Source organism: Chlorocebus sabaeus, chromosome 1, assembly GCF_047675955.1.
Source record: "Chlorocebus sabaeus isolate Y175 chromosome 1, mChlSab1.0.hap1, whole genome shotgun sequence".
In the NCBI taxonomy this organism is placed as follows: Eukaryota; Metazoa; Chordata; class Mammalia; order Primates; family Cercopithecidae; genus Chlorocebus; species Chlorocebus sabaeus.
In genome coordinates this window covers 58,359,810-58,376,055 of record NC_132904.1, presented here as the reverse complement: position 1 = coordinate 58,376,055, position 16,246 = coordinate 58,359,810, and the positions used below count along the sequence as shown (strand labels likewise).

The following is a 16,246-nucleotide window of genomic DNA, read 5'->3' as shown; positions in this document are numbered from 1 at the left end:
ACGGAGGCCCGCGCTGCCCAAGAGCACCAGGGGCGGGGCGGGGCGGGGCGGGGCCGGCGTCGGGCTGCGGGCGCGGCCGGACGGGAGTTCCCCGGAGAAGGAGCCTGCAGCCCGAGTCCCGGTGAGTGCGAGAGGACCCGCGCCCCCTGCCCACGACTAGGGGTCCTGCCAACCTGTCACCCCTCACTTCTCCTGAGTTCCAAGTAAGGAACGGAGCCAACCCTGGGGAGGACCCCCAGTCCCCTCCCCCAGCGTATACGGATCCTGAACCTCCCCACTTCCCCCAACTCTATTCGCGGATAGGGTTTAGTTGCCTACTCTCGGACATCCGTTCAGGAGACACTACCTCTTAGGAGACACTACCTGCCTCCCCTGACCCGCCTTTACCTCGCGCCTAGAGGACACAGCCGGGCATCATCCCGCAGCCACAAACTCCTTCACAGACCCCCAATAGCCGGGGACGCAGCTCAGGCCCCTTACCCCCAACACAAACACTTCTCTCCTGTGGAGGATAAAGCTTGGGGTTCATCCTCCTTCCCTGGATCACCCCACAGTCCTCAGGCTACCCTAATCCAGGGGACTCGGCGCTGGGACGCTGCTATGGACGACATTTTCACTCAGTGCCGGGAGGGCAACGCAGTCGCCGTTCGCCTGTGGCTGGACAACACGGAGAACGATCTCAACCAGGGGTGAGCTGAAGCGGTTGGTGGATGAGAGGAAGGCTAGATATCTCTTGGCTACGTGGAGTGGAGTGCTCATGTCTGGTGGGGGCGGCTGCCTTTGCTAGCCCGTGTAATGAGTGCTAAGCACAGCCTGTGGGGGGCAGAGGGTCTTCACAGAGGACGCAGTTTGAGCTGAATCTTGACTGCTGAATGAGAGTTTCACAGGCAGAGGCTGCAGAGAGCTTTCCAGCCTCAGTAAACTGCATGGGCAAAGGCTAGGAGGCAAGGCACAGAGCAGAGAGAACAGGAAATTGTCTGGAGTTCCATATAGCTGGAGGATAGATGATCTCTGTGGGTCGGAGCATTGGGTAAAAGAGGAGAAGAACAGGACATAAGACTGTAGAGGTCTGCAAGGATCAGCCAGATCATGCAAGCATATTTAGGCTATAAGAAAGTCTTCATTTTAAAAGCAAGGTTTTAAAGCTGTGTAGTAACATAATGAGATGGTCCATTTTTCAGTATCATCTTGGATGCTTTGTGAAGAGCAGGTGGAAAGGAGGCAGTTGCCTAGTTCATCGTAGAAGTAATGATGTCTTGGACTAGAATTAGGGTGAGTGAAAAAGAGAAGTGATCAAATTCCAGAAGTCTTTAGGACAAAGAATTGTGGAACTTGGTGGGGAGTAAGGGCAAAGATGAGGACCAGGGTTCTGGCTTGGGAACTTGGATAGATGGTGGCTGTTTTTACTGAGATGGAGAAAACTGGAGGATAAGGCATTCTATTTTGGACGTGTTAAAGTTAAGGTGACAATGCAGCAAGGTAGAAATGTTGAGTGTGTTGTTGGTTACGCAGATTTGCAATTCAGGAGAGGAATCTGACTTGGAGATACAGATTTGAGAGCTATCAGCATATAGATGATACTTGAAGCCATGGGTGTGAAGGAGAATGTCTCGAGAGAGTGGAAGGCAAGAGGTCAGGAGACAGGAAGCCTGCACGACTGAAAAGGAGCAGCTATAAGTTGAAAAAGAAATAGGAAAATGTGTCAGTAAAGCTTAGAGAATGTTTTAATGAAGGGGAGGTGGTCAACAGCAGTTCAGGCTACTGAGAGATCAAAGAACATTAATATTTTAAAGTAGCCATTGAATTTACAATTGGGATTTTTTTTTTAAAGTTCAGGGGTACATGTGCAGGTTTGTTATATGGATAAACTCGTGTCATGGAGATTTGTTGTACAGATCATTTCATCACCCAGGTATTAAGCCATAGTACCCATTAGTTGTTTTTCCTGATCCTCTCCCTCTTCCTATCCACCCCACTTTGGTAGGCCCCAGCATCTGTTGTTCCCCTCAATGTGCAGTTAGGATGTATTTGATGATCTGTGAGTATTGTTTCAGAATAATGGGTGAAGAAATCAGACTACACTGGGTTCCTTCATTTAAGAGACTATGATGAACACCTTCTGTGCTGGGTGCTAGAGTCCAGAATCTGACATAATCTCTGCTCTCAAGACAGCAGATTTGTGGCAGATTGAAAAGTAGACCAGTTGCGGTGGCTCATGCCTGTAATCCCAGCACTTTGGGAGGCCGAGGCGGGTGGATCACAAGGTCAGGATTTCGAGACCAGCCTGACCAACATATTGAAACCCTGTCTCTACTAAAAATACAAAAATTAGCTAGGTGTGGTGGTGTGCGCCTGTAATCCCAGCTACTTGGGAGGCTAAGCCAGGAGAATCGCTTGAACCCGGAAGCAGAGGCTGCAGTGAGCCAAGGTCGTGCCACTGCACTCCAGCCTGGGCCACAGAGCAAGACTGTCTCAAAAAAGGAAAAAAAAAAAAAAGAAAAGTTGGGAGGTAAGCAAATAGTGAAAGGGAATGTAGACCAGTTCTACAAGGTTGGCTGAGATAGGAAGGCAAGAAGAGCAGTAGTGATGGTGACTCAGGGTGGCAGATTCAAATTCTTTATTTTTTAAGATTGGTAGAGTTTAGTTTTTAGGTTTGACAAGTCAGGATCACCTGTCATCTTAGTCTAGACTTCACTGGTTTCCATTAGGTTCTACACTATTTCTCTTTAATACTTTGCAAAGTCATTTGTTCCATTTTTCACATAATTCTCAAAGGGTACCCTGATAAAGACAGTAAGCACTGTTACTATTTTGTTGGTGAGGAAATACAGGCTTAGGCAGTTGTCCAGTGGACCTAGCATCTAGGAAGACTCTAGGAAGATGCTGCCAGAAGGAAAAGGGGTGGCATTAATGAAACTGGATGGTTGTGGTGCTGGTTTGAGGGGTAAGGTATGGGGGCCTAAGTTGGCTGTATGCTGGATATGAAGAAGGGGTTAATTCCTAGTAGGATTCCTTGAGATAAAAGTCCAGGCCCTGAGGTGGCAGGCAGCTTGATAGTGAACAGAACCCTTGCGCCCATACTTTTGCCCCCAGAGTTTGGCCTGCCCAGTACTGGAAGCTGATAAGTTAGGGCACAAATTAAAGGTCTAGGAGGCAAGACCAGCTGATAAACAGTGGGTGTAATGCTTCCTGGGGATATCCCACCTCTAGGGAAAGCTTTTGGCTATTTCTGTGTTAGCAGATGCCAGCAAGTTGTGGAGGAAAATGATTAAGTAAAAGGCCACACCCCCAACCCCTTCAGCTGTAGGGGGATCTGGATGGCCAGACCCCTGATCAGCTCCAGGCCTTGCCTAGAGTCGCACACAGGAAGTGACCACAGCACTAAGGCATCCGGAGGCTGCTGGCCCAGACCACGGACCGCCCCCTGCTCCACCCCTTGAATCTGCAGCCCCGAACTAGAGGGAATTTCCTTTTATGGCCCCAGGCTGTCAGGCAGGCCCAGCTCCAAACCAATTGTTTTGTTTTGTTTGTATACTTATTTTACTTTATAAAATACATATCTCTTGGAAAAGAAAAAAATAAGGTATCGTTTTCATCCCAAACAGCCATTCTCATTTTCTTGTTTTCTGTGCACAGGATTGCTAAGTAGGGGAATCCTGCTTTGCATGGTGGTTTGTTATCTGCCTCATCAGTAGTCAAAAGGATTTCTCCTTTTCAATATAAACCCTTCCAAAACATCATTTAAATTCCATTCCATTTTTAGATGTTAGTTTCAGTACCAGAGCCAAATAGTAAGTTTGTTCCCTCTCCTATAAGTTGTGGCCTGCCTTCTCCAAGACACTCTTCTTCCCCACTAACATGCACCGAACAGCTGCTGTCAATCCATTCCCTCACGAAACTTAAAATCTAACAGACAAGACAGTCCACTAACAGATTTTTACAATCGAGTGCGACAAGTGCTGAAGTAGGGGGATATATAAGATGTGGTGGAAAACAGAAAGAACCAATAGATGTTGCAGAAGGGGTGCAGGAGAAACCAGGGGAAGAGCGCTACCACCTAATGAAATGAGATGTGGGATATGGTGAAGATAACAAAATTTTTTATAGAGGTCATTGAGGTATGTAGGTGGTTGGTTTGGTTTGAAGCTCAGGGGAAGGTCCGAAATGGACAGCTTTGGGAGTTGCTGACATGAATGAGAATCAAAGTCCTAGAGAGGTAAGCCTTCCCAGAGAGTATGTAATGATCAGTTTTTCAGGAATCAAAACCTTTGCCCCATCCCACCTCCAGCTCAATGACCATTGCCCCTTCCTCAAAGGGACGATCATGGCTTCTCCCCCTTGCACTGGGCCTGCCGAGAGGGCCGCTCTGCTGTGGTTGAGATGTTGATCATGCGGGGGGCACGGATCAATGTAATGAACCGTGGGGATGACACCCCCCTGCATCTGGCAGCCAGTCATGGACACCGTGATATTGTACAGAAGGTACGTACAAACCCTTTCGTCATCCACATCACATACATGCCATGAGGGTCAGTCACAGGCACTGTAACATAAAGCAGAAAGTATGTGTACTCTTCCCCCTTTTCCCGTGCCCTGACACCAGTATCTCATTTGAGACTGACTGTACCTTCTGCCTCTTCTTTTTGTCTGGCCATGGGGTCCAGCTATTGCAGTACAAGGCAGACATCAATGCAGTGAATGAACATGGGAATGTGCCCCTGCACTATGCCTGTTTTTGGGGACAAGACCAAGTGGCAGAGGTGAGTACTCAGCCCTCAAGTCCTGAGATGGGTAGGAAGTAAAGTCAGCCTGGGTGGGAGATTTTGGAACCCTCAACCCATTCTGTCAGTACTACTGTGTGACACTCATAGGATTAAGTACTACATTTGTGCGTTCATGGTTGGTTCATTGACTGCCAGCGAGGCAGCAGTGGCTCTCATCATAATGGCCTTTTCATTCCAGGACCTGGTGGCAAATGGGGCCCTTGTCAGCATCTGTAACAAGTATGGAGAGATGCCTGTGGACAAAGCCAAGGCACCCCTGAGAGAGCTTCTCCGAGGTCCATCTCCCCACCCTCTAGCTTATCTCTTGTCCCTTCCCACCTGTCTTCTCCCTCTGTACCACAGCTCACGTTGGTTTTCTTCCCTAGAGCGGGCAGAGAAGATGGGCCAGAATCTCAACCGTATTCCATACAAGGACACATTCTGGAAGGGGACCACCCGCACTCGGCCCCGTGAGTCACCACTGTGGGAAGAAGGGTTGTAAAAGGAGATAATCCTGGCCTCTTGGGGCTGGGTTAGGGTGAAGCTGGGTACCTGACCTGCCCACACTCTTAGGAAATGGAACCCTGAACAAACACTCTGGCATTGACTTCAAACAGCTTAACTTCCTGACGAAGCTCAACGAGAATCACTCTGGAGAGGTGACCCCTGCCCTTCTTGCCCTTCCCTCACTAAACCCCCGTAAATTACCTGCTTTGTACCTGGTTTAAGTTTTTCCTCCAGTTAGAGGGCAAGGAAGTGGTAGCAACAGTAAAAGCCTCCTAACCTCTACCTGTTCTTCAGCTATGGAAGGGCCGCTGGCAGGGCAATGACATTGTCGTGAAGGTGCTGAAGGTTCGAGACTGGAGTACAAGGAAGAGCAGGGACTTCAATGAAGAGTGTCCCCGGCTCAGGTAGTGCAAGGCGTAAAGGAAGCTGCTAGTTCCAGGGAACCCTGAATAGCACTGAAAGAGATCTTTTATACTCTGTCTCAACCACTCCCTCCCTCTTCCAGGATTTTCTCACATCCAAATGTGCTCCCAGTGCTAGGTGCCTGTCAGTCTCCACCTGCTCCTCATCCTACTCTCATCACACACTGGATGCCATATGGATCCCTCTACAATGTACTACATGAAGGCACCAGTGAGTAGAGATGTTGAATTTCCTTGGGGAGGAAATGGGAGAGAGGGTGCATGAGCCTCTCTGAACTATTTGAACTTTTGCTTCCTCTCAGATTTCGTCGTAGACCAGAGCCAGGCTGTGAAGTTTGCTTTGGACATGGCAAGGGGCATGGCCTTCCTACACACACTAGAGCCCCTCATCCCACGACATGCGCTCAATAGCCGTAGTGTAATGGTAAGACCACAAGCTCACTCCTGGCCCAGGCCCCAAAAGCCCTTTTTGCCTATCTATGACTTACCTCCTTCTATTTTCTCTTCCTCAGATTGATGAGGACATGACTGCCCGAATTAGCATGGCTGATGTCAAGTTCTCTTTCCAATGTCCTGGTCGCATGTATGCACCTGCCTGGGTAGCCCCTGAAGGTGGGTGAAGTCATCATGTTGGGAGGCTCAGAAGTAGTGGAAGGGGGCAGAGACAGGAAAGGCCAGGGGGCCAGAACAGACAAGCCCTATCCCTCTAGCTCTGCAGAAGAAGCCTGAAGACACAAACAGACGCTCAGCAGACATGTGGAGTTTTGCAGTGCTTCTGTGGGAACTGGTGACACGGGAGGTACCCTTTGCTGATCTTTCCAATATGGAGATTGGAATGAAGGTGAGAGCAGAACAGCATACATTTGTGTTGGGGGAGTGGTTGGTTATGGTGAAAATAACTGTAGTGGGCCTGGACTCCTCCCGTATTTGTTTGGATATACGGTTATCCTGTCCCAGGGGCCAGTGGCTTCTCTCTACATGACAGACTCAAATTGTGAGGCTCAGTTTTTTCTTGTATTCACAGGTGGCATTGGAAGGCCTTCGGCCTACTATCCCACCAGGTATTTCCCCTCATGTGTGTAAGCTCATGAAGATCTGCATGAATGAAGACCCTGCAAAGCGACCCAAATTTGACATGATTGTGCCTATCCTGGAGAAGATGCAGGACAAGTAGGACCGGAAGGTCCTTGCCTGAACTCCAGAGGTGTCAGGACATGGTTGGGGGAATGCACCTCCCCAAAGCAGCAGGCCTCTGGTTGCCTCCCCTGCCTCCAGTCATGGTACTACCCCAGCCATGGGGTCCATCCCCTTCCCCCATCCCTACCACTGTGGCCCCAAAAGGGGTGGGCTCAGAGCTTTGTCACTTGCCACATGGTGTCTCCCAACATGGGAGGGATCAGCCCCGCCTGTCACAATAAAGTTTATTATGAAAACAGGCTGGTGTGGGGACATGGGGACAGACAAGTACATTTAGGTTGGGTGGCTCAGGTGAAGTAGTGCGGCTTCTTCACATTGATGCCATACTCGCTGAGGGCAGGGGTCAAGTCCTCCATGGTTAAAGTATACTTGCGGTCCTGAGGGAAGAGGGAAGAGCACCAACTGAGCACAGGAATCCCACACTTCAATCCCAGATGGCTGACCCTGAGTAAGTTTTACACCTCCCCTAGGATTCAGTTTCCCCAAAGGGGTGGCAGGATAAGCTTCCACTGTTGTGGAAGGTAATTAGTGATTCAATGAGCCTCCCCTCACACCTTGCTCTTGCTCCGGGAGCTGCCGGAGGCTGTGCCCTTCATTTTGCAGTGCTGTAGGGCATCATTGGCAATATCTGAGATGAATTTCTGGGCAGCTAGGGAGATGAGCCGAATTCTAGAGAGAAAAAACTTAGATGAGAAGGAGATGGACAACACACTGCACAAGCACCCAAAACTAACCTGCCCTGGGTTTACTCACATGCGTGGGTCTGAGGCCTCAAAGCCAGCACGGTTCAGGTAGTAACCAGTCACTGCATCTGGGATCTAAGAAATCAATTAAGAGAACTGTCAGCAGAGTGGGATGAGGGTGAGGGAAATGTCGGATAGACCTGGTTATCAGGAAGCTCACGATTTGGGTGAGCAGAGGGCAAACACAAGAGCGACTAGGGAAGCAAACATCAGAGGGTGCTGAAGAGCACGGAGATGTGGCTGAAAGTTGTGACAGCAGGCTAGGTGGCCTTGTTCGGGCGGAAGCCCACCGTAGGCGTGTAATCCTCCAGCTGCATCAAGAAGTCCACCAAAGGCGTGCTGGACACCACCGGCTTCACGTCTCCGTTGGCCGCGCTCGGCAGTACGTAAATCCCGTTAGACATGGCCCCTTCTGGGGGCGCCGCGCCACCCGCCGACACCGGAGCTGGAGGAGAACCAGCAAAATGAGACACAGAGGTGGGAGGCGCAGGGCCCCAGCGAGGTCTGTCTATACCCTCTGCCCTCACGCGCCGCTGGGCCCAGTCCCAGACGCTTCCCTCGCCCTCACCCGTCAGGCCCTCACCCGCCCCACGCCGCTCAGCTGGCTCCCCGGCCCGCGCCGCCAAGGGTCCCGTGCCCCCAGCAGCTGCTCCAGCCCCAGGCCCCCCTGCTGTCCCCGCGGGGCTGGCCTTGTTCTCCGCAGCGGTGCTGGCGGGCAGCGCGGCAGGAGCCGAGACCGGGGGCGCCGGGCCCGGGGCCGAGGCGGCGGAAGCCGGCGCCGCCTCGGGGTCCGCGCCGGAGCCGCTGCAGCTCATCGGGCCGGTGGGAGAGGCGGCGAACAGAGCCGCTTCCGCTTCCGCTCGTGCCGCGCACACCCCGGGGTGACGTCACGCGCCCTCGACTCGCCCCGCCTGTCAGTGTTAGTGCTCTCCAGCCCGCTCCCCGCCTCCTCCGGTAGTGGGTCTGCTGGTTAGAGGAAATAGGCTGAAGGGCGGAGACCAAGCCTTGGCGAACTGCGCTGCCGTCGCCATTCTGCCCTAGCCTCTGCGGTGCTCGGTGGCGATTCCGTCGAGACCAGAAGCAGCGTGCATCCGGGACTCTTCCGCCGCTCTGCGACGCCTCATTCTGTCTGACGCTGAAGACCTTGCTTCGAGGTTTATGGGCCCCACATCCCTCGACTACGGGTTGCCTGCCTGTCTGCATCCTTTCAAGTTCCCTTATTCAGCCTTGTAAGGATTCATAGTGGATTTGGAAAGCCCCCCGCCCTTCTCCACCAACTGCCCCGAGAGGTGGGGGCAGCAGTGGGGCGGCCCACAGTGCTGCTGTAGGAGGAGGAGGGGTTTCAGCCTAAGTCAACAACGTATGCAAAAATCACAACGAGTGAAAGGCGTGAGGTTTTCAATGTAGCAGATATTTAATTCTTATTTGCCAACTCCTGAGCTAGGACCTGGGAATACAAAGTTAAATAGAACACGATTCTAGTCCTCTAGGCACCAACGGTCTTGGAAAGGAAGCCAGACAAGTAAAGTGGCTATTTCAATACTATGTGGTCGTTACAATACTAGAGGTAGACACAGGGGTCGCAGTGCAAGGGAGGAAGGGCATTAACATCTGCCACCTACTTCCAGGTGCCAAGTACTCTTATCAACATTATTCCACTTTATTCCCTGGTGATTATGAAAGGCAGCTATTAATATTCCCACTTAACAGACGAGGAAACAGCCTCAGGGAGATAAACTTGTTTGACCCAGTCTCTCTCCCAGTCCATATCAGAACCAAGATTCAAACAGGTTTTGTTTAGAAAATCTAGGATTTTTCAGCCATACCAAAATGAAGTAGCCTCAGGGAATCAAAACATTCACGAGAGAAGGTGACTTCTGAGCTGAATCTTGTAAGAATTCTGGAAATTAACCAGGCAGTTTGTATCAGGAGTGGTATTAAGGGGACAGAACAGCTTGAGCAAGAGTGAGAGTTCCTTGGGGTTTGGGGAGGGAGGAGGAAAAATGATTTGTTACTTAGGAACAAATAGCAAGGAAGGTTTGTGAGCTATGATTGGGGGAAGAAAATAAAAAGCCTGAACTCTATCCAGTAATCCTTGAAGGATTTTCATCCAAGTGGCCTGATGGGATTTGCATTTTACTCTGGAAGATGATTTGGGGATTGGCCGGAAGTAAGGACACTGTACTTTTCAAGAGAATGTAGCCCTAAACTAATGTAGTAGCAGTGGGGATATAAGTGGATAAGTTCTAGATATACTTGGGAAATATCATTGGAAGGACTTGTGGACTGATAAAGATATTTAAGAGGTACGAGGTGCTTAGGACTTGTTGATTGAGGACTTGTTGATTGAAGATGCGGTGGAAAGATGACACAGATTCTGGCTTGGTTGGAAAAAGCATAGCATCATTTACCAAGAAGAAACCAGAGATGGAATTGTTTGGGTTTGGGAAGGTGGAAGATGAAATGTTGAATATCACACATCTTATATTTGAGGTATCAATCACTATTGGATAGAAAGTCTTATTTAGTGAGATGGTAATGGTTGTAGATGTCAGTGATTTGTTCCAGGGGACAATGAGTAAACTGAGAAGAGCAAAAACCTACAAATGGAGCAATGAAGGTCAGCATTCCATGAAGTAGCAGAAGCTGATGAGGGAGGAAGACAAGAGTGGTCAGAGAAGTTAAGCCATGGAAGCTAAGTAAGGAGAGGGAGTGGGCAACTATGATGGAAAGGCCATAAAGCAAAGATTGAGAAGTATGCACTGCAGGCCATTGTTTCTGGATGTCAGGGTAGGAAAGGGTAAAAGGTGAGAGTAGAGGTCTCCTTGCAGTGAATTGGGCAGTGAATATGAAGTGAAATAGTGCAGAGTCTGTACACAACCCTTTGGAAAAGCCTGATTGAAAAGAGAAAGATGAGATGCAGAGGGAGATGCATTCAAAAAAATGCTAGTTATAGCATCTTATTGAGGAATCTAAGGCAGGAGTAGGGAGACCTGAGTATGATGGAGCATGGTAGGGTTGGGAGTCAAGTCAAGCTCACAGCATTTCAGGGTTAGGCAGATAAGCTGTCTGCAGCAGTCAATAGTTGAGGGTTCAGCAGGGCTTCCAATAGGGCAGAATAAGGGACTGAACTGCCAGCTTCAGGGCAGGGGACAAGCCATCTCTCCTGATAGGAAAATGTCAGGGGTTGAGCAGAGTCTTCAGCAAAGCTGGGAAGTTGGGTGTTCCCCAGCCTGTTACAGGATCCCAGCCAGGGCCAGAGCAGAAACCCTGGCCCTCCACCTCTTCATCCAGACAGGATGCATGGCAGCCATGGGTTACCTAGGGAGGAGGCTGGCATCAGATCTAGGCCTGCTAGTACCAATACTTACAGAGTATACCTCCTCATCCTGTATTCATATTTCAGAGGCTGTTCCATACCACCCCAACTGCCCCCAAGTCCCCCTTAGTACTCCCCATAGTTGTATGAAAATGTCCACACCCTTCCCTTCCACACTCACATCAAAGAGTCCTGCCCCATGCTGCTGGTAGAGCCTTGGGTTGAGAAAGCCAAGAGGGGGGTGGCCACTGAGGATTCTGTGCTCATTGATCAAGGATAGGAGCCCCCCAAACACTGGAGTAGAGGCCTGCAAGAGTGAAGGTGCAAGTAAAGGTCAGGGGTTCAGAGTGACTGGACTTTTTGACAGTGATGCTTTAAAGTATCAGACATCTCTAAGGAGTCAGGGGTTCTGGATGCAGGTACTCAAGGTGTTAGGGGGTAAGAGTAGTTCCTGAGTGAGAGTTTGGAGATGGGCTGATTCTCACCGAGGTTCCGGACACCCATGGAATGGGCACTCTGTTGCTGACCACCCAGTAGCCATCAGAAAGTGCAGCCACATCTGGGTAGGCACGGCCACTGGCATTGAAGTAACTGGATGGTGGAAGGTGGGGGCTAGAGCTCAGGAACTTGGCTACAGCTTCCTCCTGAAAGGCATTTTTGAGTGAGTATTGGCATGTGGCCTGCCCAGCAGTCAGCTGAACTGAGGATCCCCCATCCTCACTCTTACCCTGCATCTATGCACATAAACACATGTACCTGGTATGAAGGCCGTGGGAACACATTGCTGAAGCCACCACCACTGATATAGTCAACAATTTCATTTGTGATGAGGAAAGGTTCCTGGAAGGATGTGCCTCCCACTGTGGTGACATAGGGGCTGAAGGGAGAAGACAGCATTCAGATAGTAGGGGACCCAAGGGGACCTCCAAGATATGTGGGGAGGGGTGAGTATAGCCCAGGTCTTGCTGGAGGAACTAGACTCTATGGGGAAGCATCTACATAGGATTGACTAAGAGATTTTGAGCCTTCAAGGCATGGTCCGAGGTGACTGTGCACACGTTTCTCTACAGAACATCCACCAAATCTTCCACTAAAATGCCTGGGGACTGAGGAAAAGGAACAATGGGAGCTGTATCCCACACAAGAGATTTGGGGCCTGGGACCTACAGGAAGAGACAGGAGTGCAGCAACCAGGGCAGGCAAAGCTTAAGGCTGAACCACAGGAGCACATGGTGGGGTCAAGACAAAGGTTCTACATCATGAGATCACAAGTGAAAGGTGGTGGTTATACTTGAGTGGTAGGCTAGAGTACTTACCTGGAGGCAGGGAAGGTAGGGCGGAACTGGTGTCTTCCAGAGACAGACCAACACCCGGCCCCACTGTCACCTAAGAGAGACCAAGTGTAGCACTCATATTAATTGGTCAGGGCTTAGTATGTGGGTTCAGATGTCAGAGAGGAAATTTATGTGTCAGCTGTTACTGCAGGAGGTCAGAGTGTAGAGGTTAGGTCAGTGGTCCCTGTTGGAAGGTCTAAGTTCAGATTTTGAGTCAGAGACTAGGCTCAGGGGTCACTGTGGGGTCAAAGCTCCCAGGTTGCAGGGGTGGAAGCGTTGTCTAAGTTTAGGGTAGGAGGTCACCTGAGGCGAAGAGCAGGGTGAGACCCCGAGCAGCAGCCTTCATGAGCTCCGTGTTGACTCGCTGGATGTAGGCACTGCTGAGGGAGTCCTCCTCATCTCCATAGCTCACAGTATGCACATGTGGCAGGGCTGACTCGTTACTGAGCAGCATGAGCCACTGCAGGAAGGGCTCCTGTCCCTCATGCCGGCCTGGATTATTATTTTTGTTTGAGGGATGGGCACAAAGATAGTCATTGGGGGTTGTCAGGATCTCCAGCTTACAGCATTCCCTTGAGGGGGCAGGGATCAATACCCATCTCCCACCCTCTTCCCCACCGTCCAGTCCTCTTGGCAGTACCAGGGCTACTGTAGACCCAGGTGGAGATGTTGGCGCCAGCACTCATCAGGTACTGCACATCTAGACTGGCCTCAATCCCGGCCCGGCCCCGGCCCTGTTGTCCAACCACACGGGTTACTGATGCCTGATGTGCAAAGTTGCCACCGAAGAGGCGCATGAACTGAGCCAGGTCTGAGTCATGGAAATACTGCTCCAGGAACTATGGAGGGAGTCAGAGCAGAGGTCGTGGGTCTGAGGGTGAGTCCCAGTGTGGCAAGGCACTGAGGACACTGTGTGAGACTCTGAGGACCCTGGGGCTCTTTGCTTGGCTCACCTGGGCACAGGCTTGGCTGTTATTGCTGATGCCAGAGCCCACGTCTTGTGAGGTCAAGTTATATCGCTTACGGATCACAGAGGGGGTCACCCCCAAATGCAGGCCTACAGTCCCTGTCACCTGCGGCTCAGGACGTTGCCTCAGGGATGATGTTGGGGGAAAACGGTGCAGTCCCCCCACTGTAGGGAGAAGTCAGGCTTGAGGAGATCTTATAGACTGTAATGCCCACCTTACTACTCACCCTACCCTCAGTCTCCAAAGGCATCTAAACTTCCCCAGCCCCTGGATCTGTCTGCCCCAACCCCCATTCACCCCATAGGTGTTACCAAAGTCCACATGGGGGGCCAAGGCCTGTGGAAGCTGGTAGGGACGTGGGGACCTTACAACATGGGTCTCTGTAGGTCCTCCCACATAGTGATGAAACTCAGCCCCAGGGAGTAGCAGCTCTGCTTGTCTGGAGGTCAGAAAACAGAGGTCAGAAAGCTCAAAACGGAACAGAAGAAGCTGCCTCTGAGCGTCCCTGGGCAGTCAGTCACTGTCTCCCCATGCATCAGCTCCCACCCACAAGCCCCAGCAAGCTCTCAACTCCCTCCCATCCATCTCACTGAGGGGATGACTGGTGCCCTCCATGGAGAAATCATTTCCTCTCACCGGATGCTCAGCCAGCAAGTCAGAAAGTCCTGTGTGATCACAGAATGGCACTTCTGGGCTCCGGCTGCCAAGAGCCATTTTTGCACCGTGTGGAGGGTCAGTGGGGATGGCCTCACCAGATCAGCCACATTCTCTAGGGTCAAGTATTTTCCTGCAGGGATTCAGAAGAGGCACTTGCCCTCATTCATTGCTTTCCCAAACTCCCCGTTTTGGACCTCGACTATGAGACATCAGGACTTCCCAAAGCCTGGATCAGGGTAAAGGAGGGTTGTGCGTGCAGGTGTAGGGTGTACTTGGGGAGCAGAAGAAGAAAAGGCTGGAAAGACTTGAAATGCCATGGCCAAGAATATGGATTTGCCCTAAAGGCCAGTAAGTTGCAAATGTCGCACCACAGCATGTATTGCCATGATCATGAAAATCAGTGAGATTAATACATATACATTTTCCATTTTAATTTTAAGCTTATGTCCAGTAAATGTTTTCAAATCTTTTGGCACTAGTTATCCAGTTTAGCTCAAATTTGCATACTTGTTGATTTTAAGCTTAACACGATGGTGAGTCACTGTTTCCTGCTATGCATACTAGTGTCACACTGCCCTGTCCCCAGCCTCTGCAGTTCACATGTGCACACTCCCCCTGCTGTGAAGGGCTTTAACCAGGAGAAGGAACCAATCCATTCTGACTGTTGGAGAGACTGTTTTGAAGCAGAGTGGGGGAGTACAGTGAGGGGTGGGGTGGAGGGAGGAGACTGCAGATCAGCTGGGGAGCTGGGCAGTAGTCCAGGAGTGGGAATAAATGAGTGAGTTGGTAGTAACAAAGGACAGCAAGAAGTAAACTAATCCAAAGGCTCTTTGGGAGTTAGAACTGGCAGCCTTAATATGTGAACAGAAGAAATTAGAATGGATTCGAGGGTAGGGGAAGGAACTTAAGTTGTACTAGATGCTATTTTCCCGTTTGCCTGGTAGCTAGTAAGTAGCAGAGTCAGAATTTGAGTTCATATTTGATCATAAAGCCTATATGCTGAACCATGTCCCCTTTTAGGTTTCTAGCCTGAGGAACACAAGTGTCTTGTCAGGCCCTGACATGATCACCGTCCCATGCCCAACCCAGCCCTGTGTCCCTCCACTGCATCCCACATCCTGTCCTCAGTCCCAAAAGGCACCGTATTGAGGAGAGTTGGGATCCGACACAGCCTGCACCAGCTCCGAGAGTCTTTCCAGGTTCTGCTGTCTCAGGGCAAAGGTGAGACTCAGCTCTTCCTCAGGGTCCGCACGGCCCAGGGACACCCAGCCTGGGGGCAGCCTGTAGGGTCAGGGGTCAGGGACATGGCTTTGGTTACGGTGGAGATGGAAAATATTGGTCATGGAAGGTTCCAGATTAGGAGCTGAGACCTTGGGTAGGATCCTAGGAGCAGATACAGATCACATGAGGTGAATGATAGGGGACTGAGCCTAGGAACCTAGAGATGAAACTATGGAGTGTGTACTAGGAGCTGGCATGGGGGTGAGAGAAGCTAGGACCAGGACAGTGAGACGCAAAACAGGGTATGGGGAAGGGGGTGGTCTGTGCTAAGTCAACTCACGTTCTCCGCTGGTCGGGCTCCGGGCTGTAACTGCATTTGCCAGAGAGGATGAGGGCAAAGAGCCCTAGGAGGCTGTAAGGGCAGCAGGTGGGTTTCAGTGGGAGCTACATTGTCCTTGTGTTCCCACCCTCCCAATGTGTGCTCCCCCCAACGTGATCCCTTTCTCCCCAGCCCTCTCAATTTCTCACCAGGCTTGGAGTCCCATTCTGCCCTTCCGCAGATCTGCTGTCATGTGACAGATCACATGAACCCTATATTCCACCACCACTAAACACTCTGCCTAGTAACTAGTGACGGTACTGGCTCCTCCCTTGCGTGGGTGGTCCTGAATGCTAGGCAAGGGTGGTGCCGCCACTCGGATTCTCCCCTCTGGCCAGTCAAGCGCTGAGTAAGCCCAGGCCTCTCCACCTGCATCCTGAGCTTGGTCTCCTGGGAATCACAAGTGAGTAGGCTCTAGAGACCCACAGACCGGGGTTCTTCCTAGCTATATGATATCAGCAAAATAACCTCTCAGAGCCTAGGTTTCTGCATTTACAATATGGAGACTTATATAAATGTGATCTGCCTTGAAATATTGCAGTGAAAAAATTTTTTCCTCCTTTATCCTCTATGTCCCCATATTATCAATTTTGTGTTCATTTTAGGACTACATTTATGAACAGAGTAGAGCTTTTGCAAGATCAAGATCCTTTTATTCTAATCAGTTTCCAGTTTTAAGTAGCTTCCCAGGAGATCTACAATCAGCTGGGGTCCTGTTTATTACGGGTTCCCAAGG

At 50.7% G+C, this 16,246-nt stretch overlaps 3 protein-coding genes across 6 annotated transcripts; 1 reads left to right on the top strand and 2 right to left on the bottom strand.

Moving 5' to 3' along the window:
- Positions 1-37: 37 nt before the first annotated feature.
- On the top strand, positions 38-7,128 carry ILK (integrin linked kinase). 3 transcript variants are annotated; one of them, XM_008008451.3, is made up of 13 exons: positions 38-121; positions 555-689; positions 4,317-4,482; positions 4,665-4,760; positions 4,963-5,059; positions 5,150-5,233; positions 5,337-5,422; positions 5,565-5,674; positions 5,776-5,903; positions 5,995-6,116; positions 6,205-6,304; positions 6,403-6,533; positions 6,717-7,128. In XM_008008451.3, exons 2-13 carry the CDS (start codon positions 601-603, stop codon positions 6,864-6,866), a joined length of 1,359 nt encoding a protein of 452 aa, XP_008006642.1. In that variant the 5' UTR covers positions 38-121; positions 555-600; the 3' UTR covers positions 6,867-7,128. The 3 variants fall into 3 exon arrangements, with proteins under 3 accessions (XP_008006642.1, XP_008006643.1, XP_008006644.1); XM_008008452.3 differs by having other exon boundaries at positions 54-203; XM_008008453.3 differs by lacking the exon at positions 4,317-4,482 and having other exon boundaries at positions 73-121.
- Positions 7,100-8,486, bottom strand: TAF10 (TATA-box binding protein associated factor 10). 2 transcript variants are annotated; one of them, XM_008008454.3, is made up of 5 exons: positions 8,201-8,486; positions 7,923-8,077; positions 7,643-7,707; positions 7,444-7,558; positions 7,100-7,266 (listed from the first exon to the last, which is right to left on the bottom strand). In XM_008008454.3, the coding sequence occupies exons 1-5, from the start codon at positions 8,445-8,447 to the stop codon at positions 7,177-7,179; spliced, it is 672 nt and encodes a 223-aa protein (XP_008006645.1). In that variant the 5' UTR covers positions 8,448-8,486; the 3' UTR covers positions 7,100-7,176. The 2 variants fall into 2 exon arrangements, with proteins under 2 accessions (XP_008006645.1, XP_008006646.1); XM_008008455.3 differs by having other exon boundaries at positions 8,216-8,484.
- A 536-nt stretch (positions 8,487-9,022) lies between these two features.
- TPP1 (tripeptidyl peptidase 1) lies at positions 9,023-15,722 on the bottom strand. The gene is made up of 13 exons (XM_008008439.3): positions 15,660-15,722; positions 15,472-15,543; positions 15,052-15,191; positions 13,890-14,040; positions 13,565-13,692; positions 13,239-13,417; positions 12,926-13,124; positions 12,589-12,777; positions 12,268-12,337; positions 11,708-11,828; positions 11,437-11,595; positions 11,133-11,258; positions 9,023-10,953 (listed from the first exon to the last, which is right to left on the bottom strand). Exons 1-13 carry the CDS (start codon positions 15,701-15,703, stop codon positions 10,813-10,815), a joined length of 1,719 nt encoding a protein of 572 aa, XP_008006630.1. The 5' UTR covers positions 15,704-15,722; the 3' UTR covers positions 9,023-10,812.
- Between the last annotated feature and the right edge of the window lie 524 nt (positions 15,723-16,246).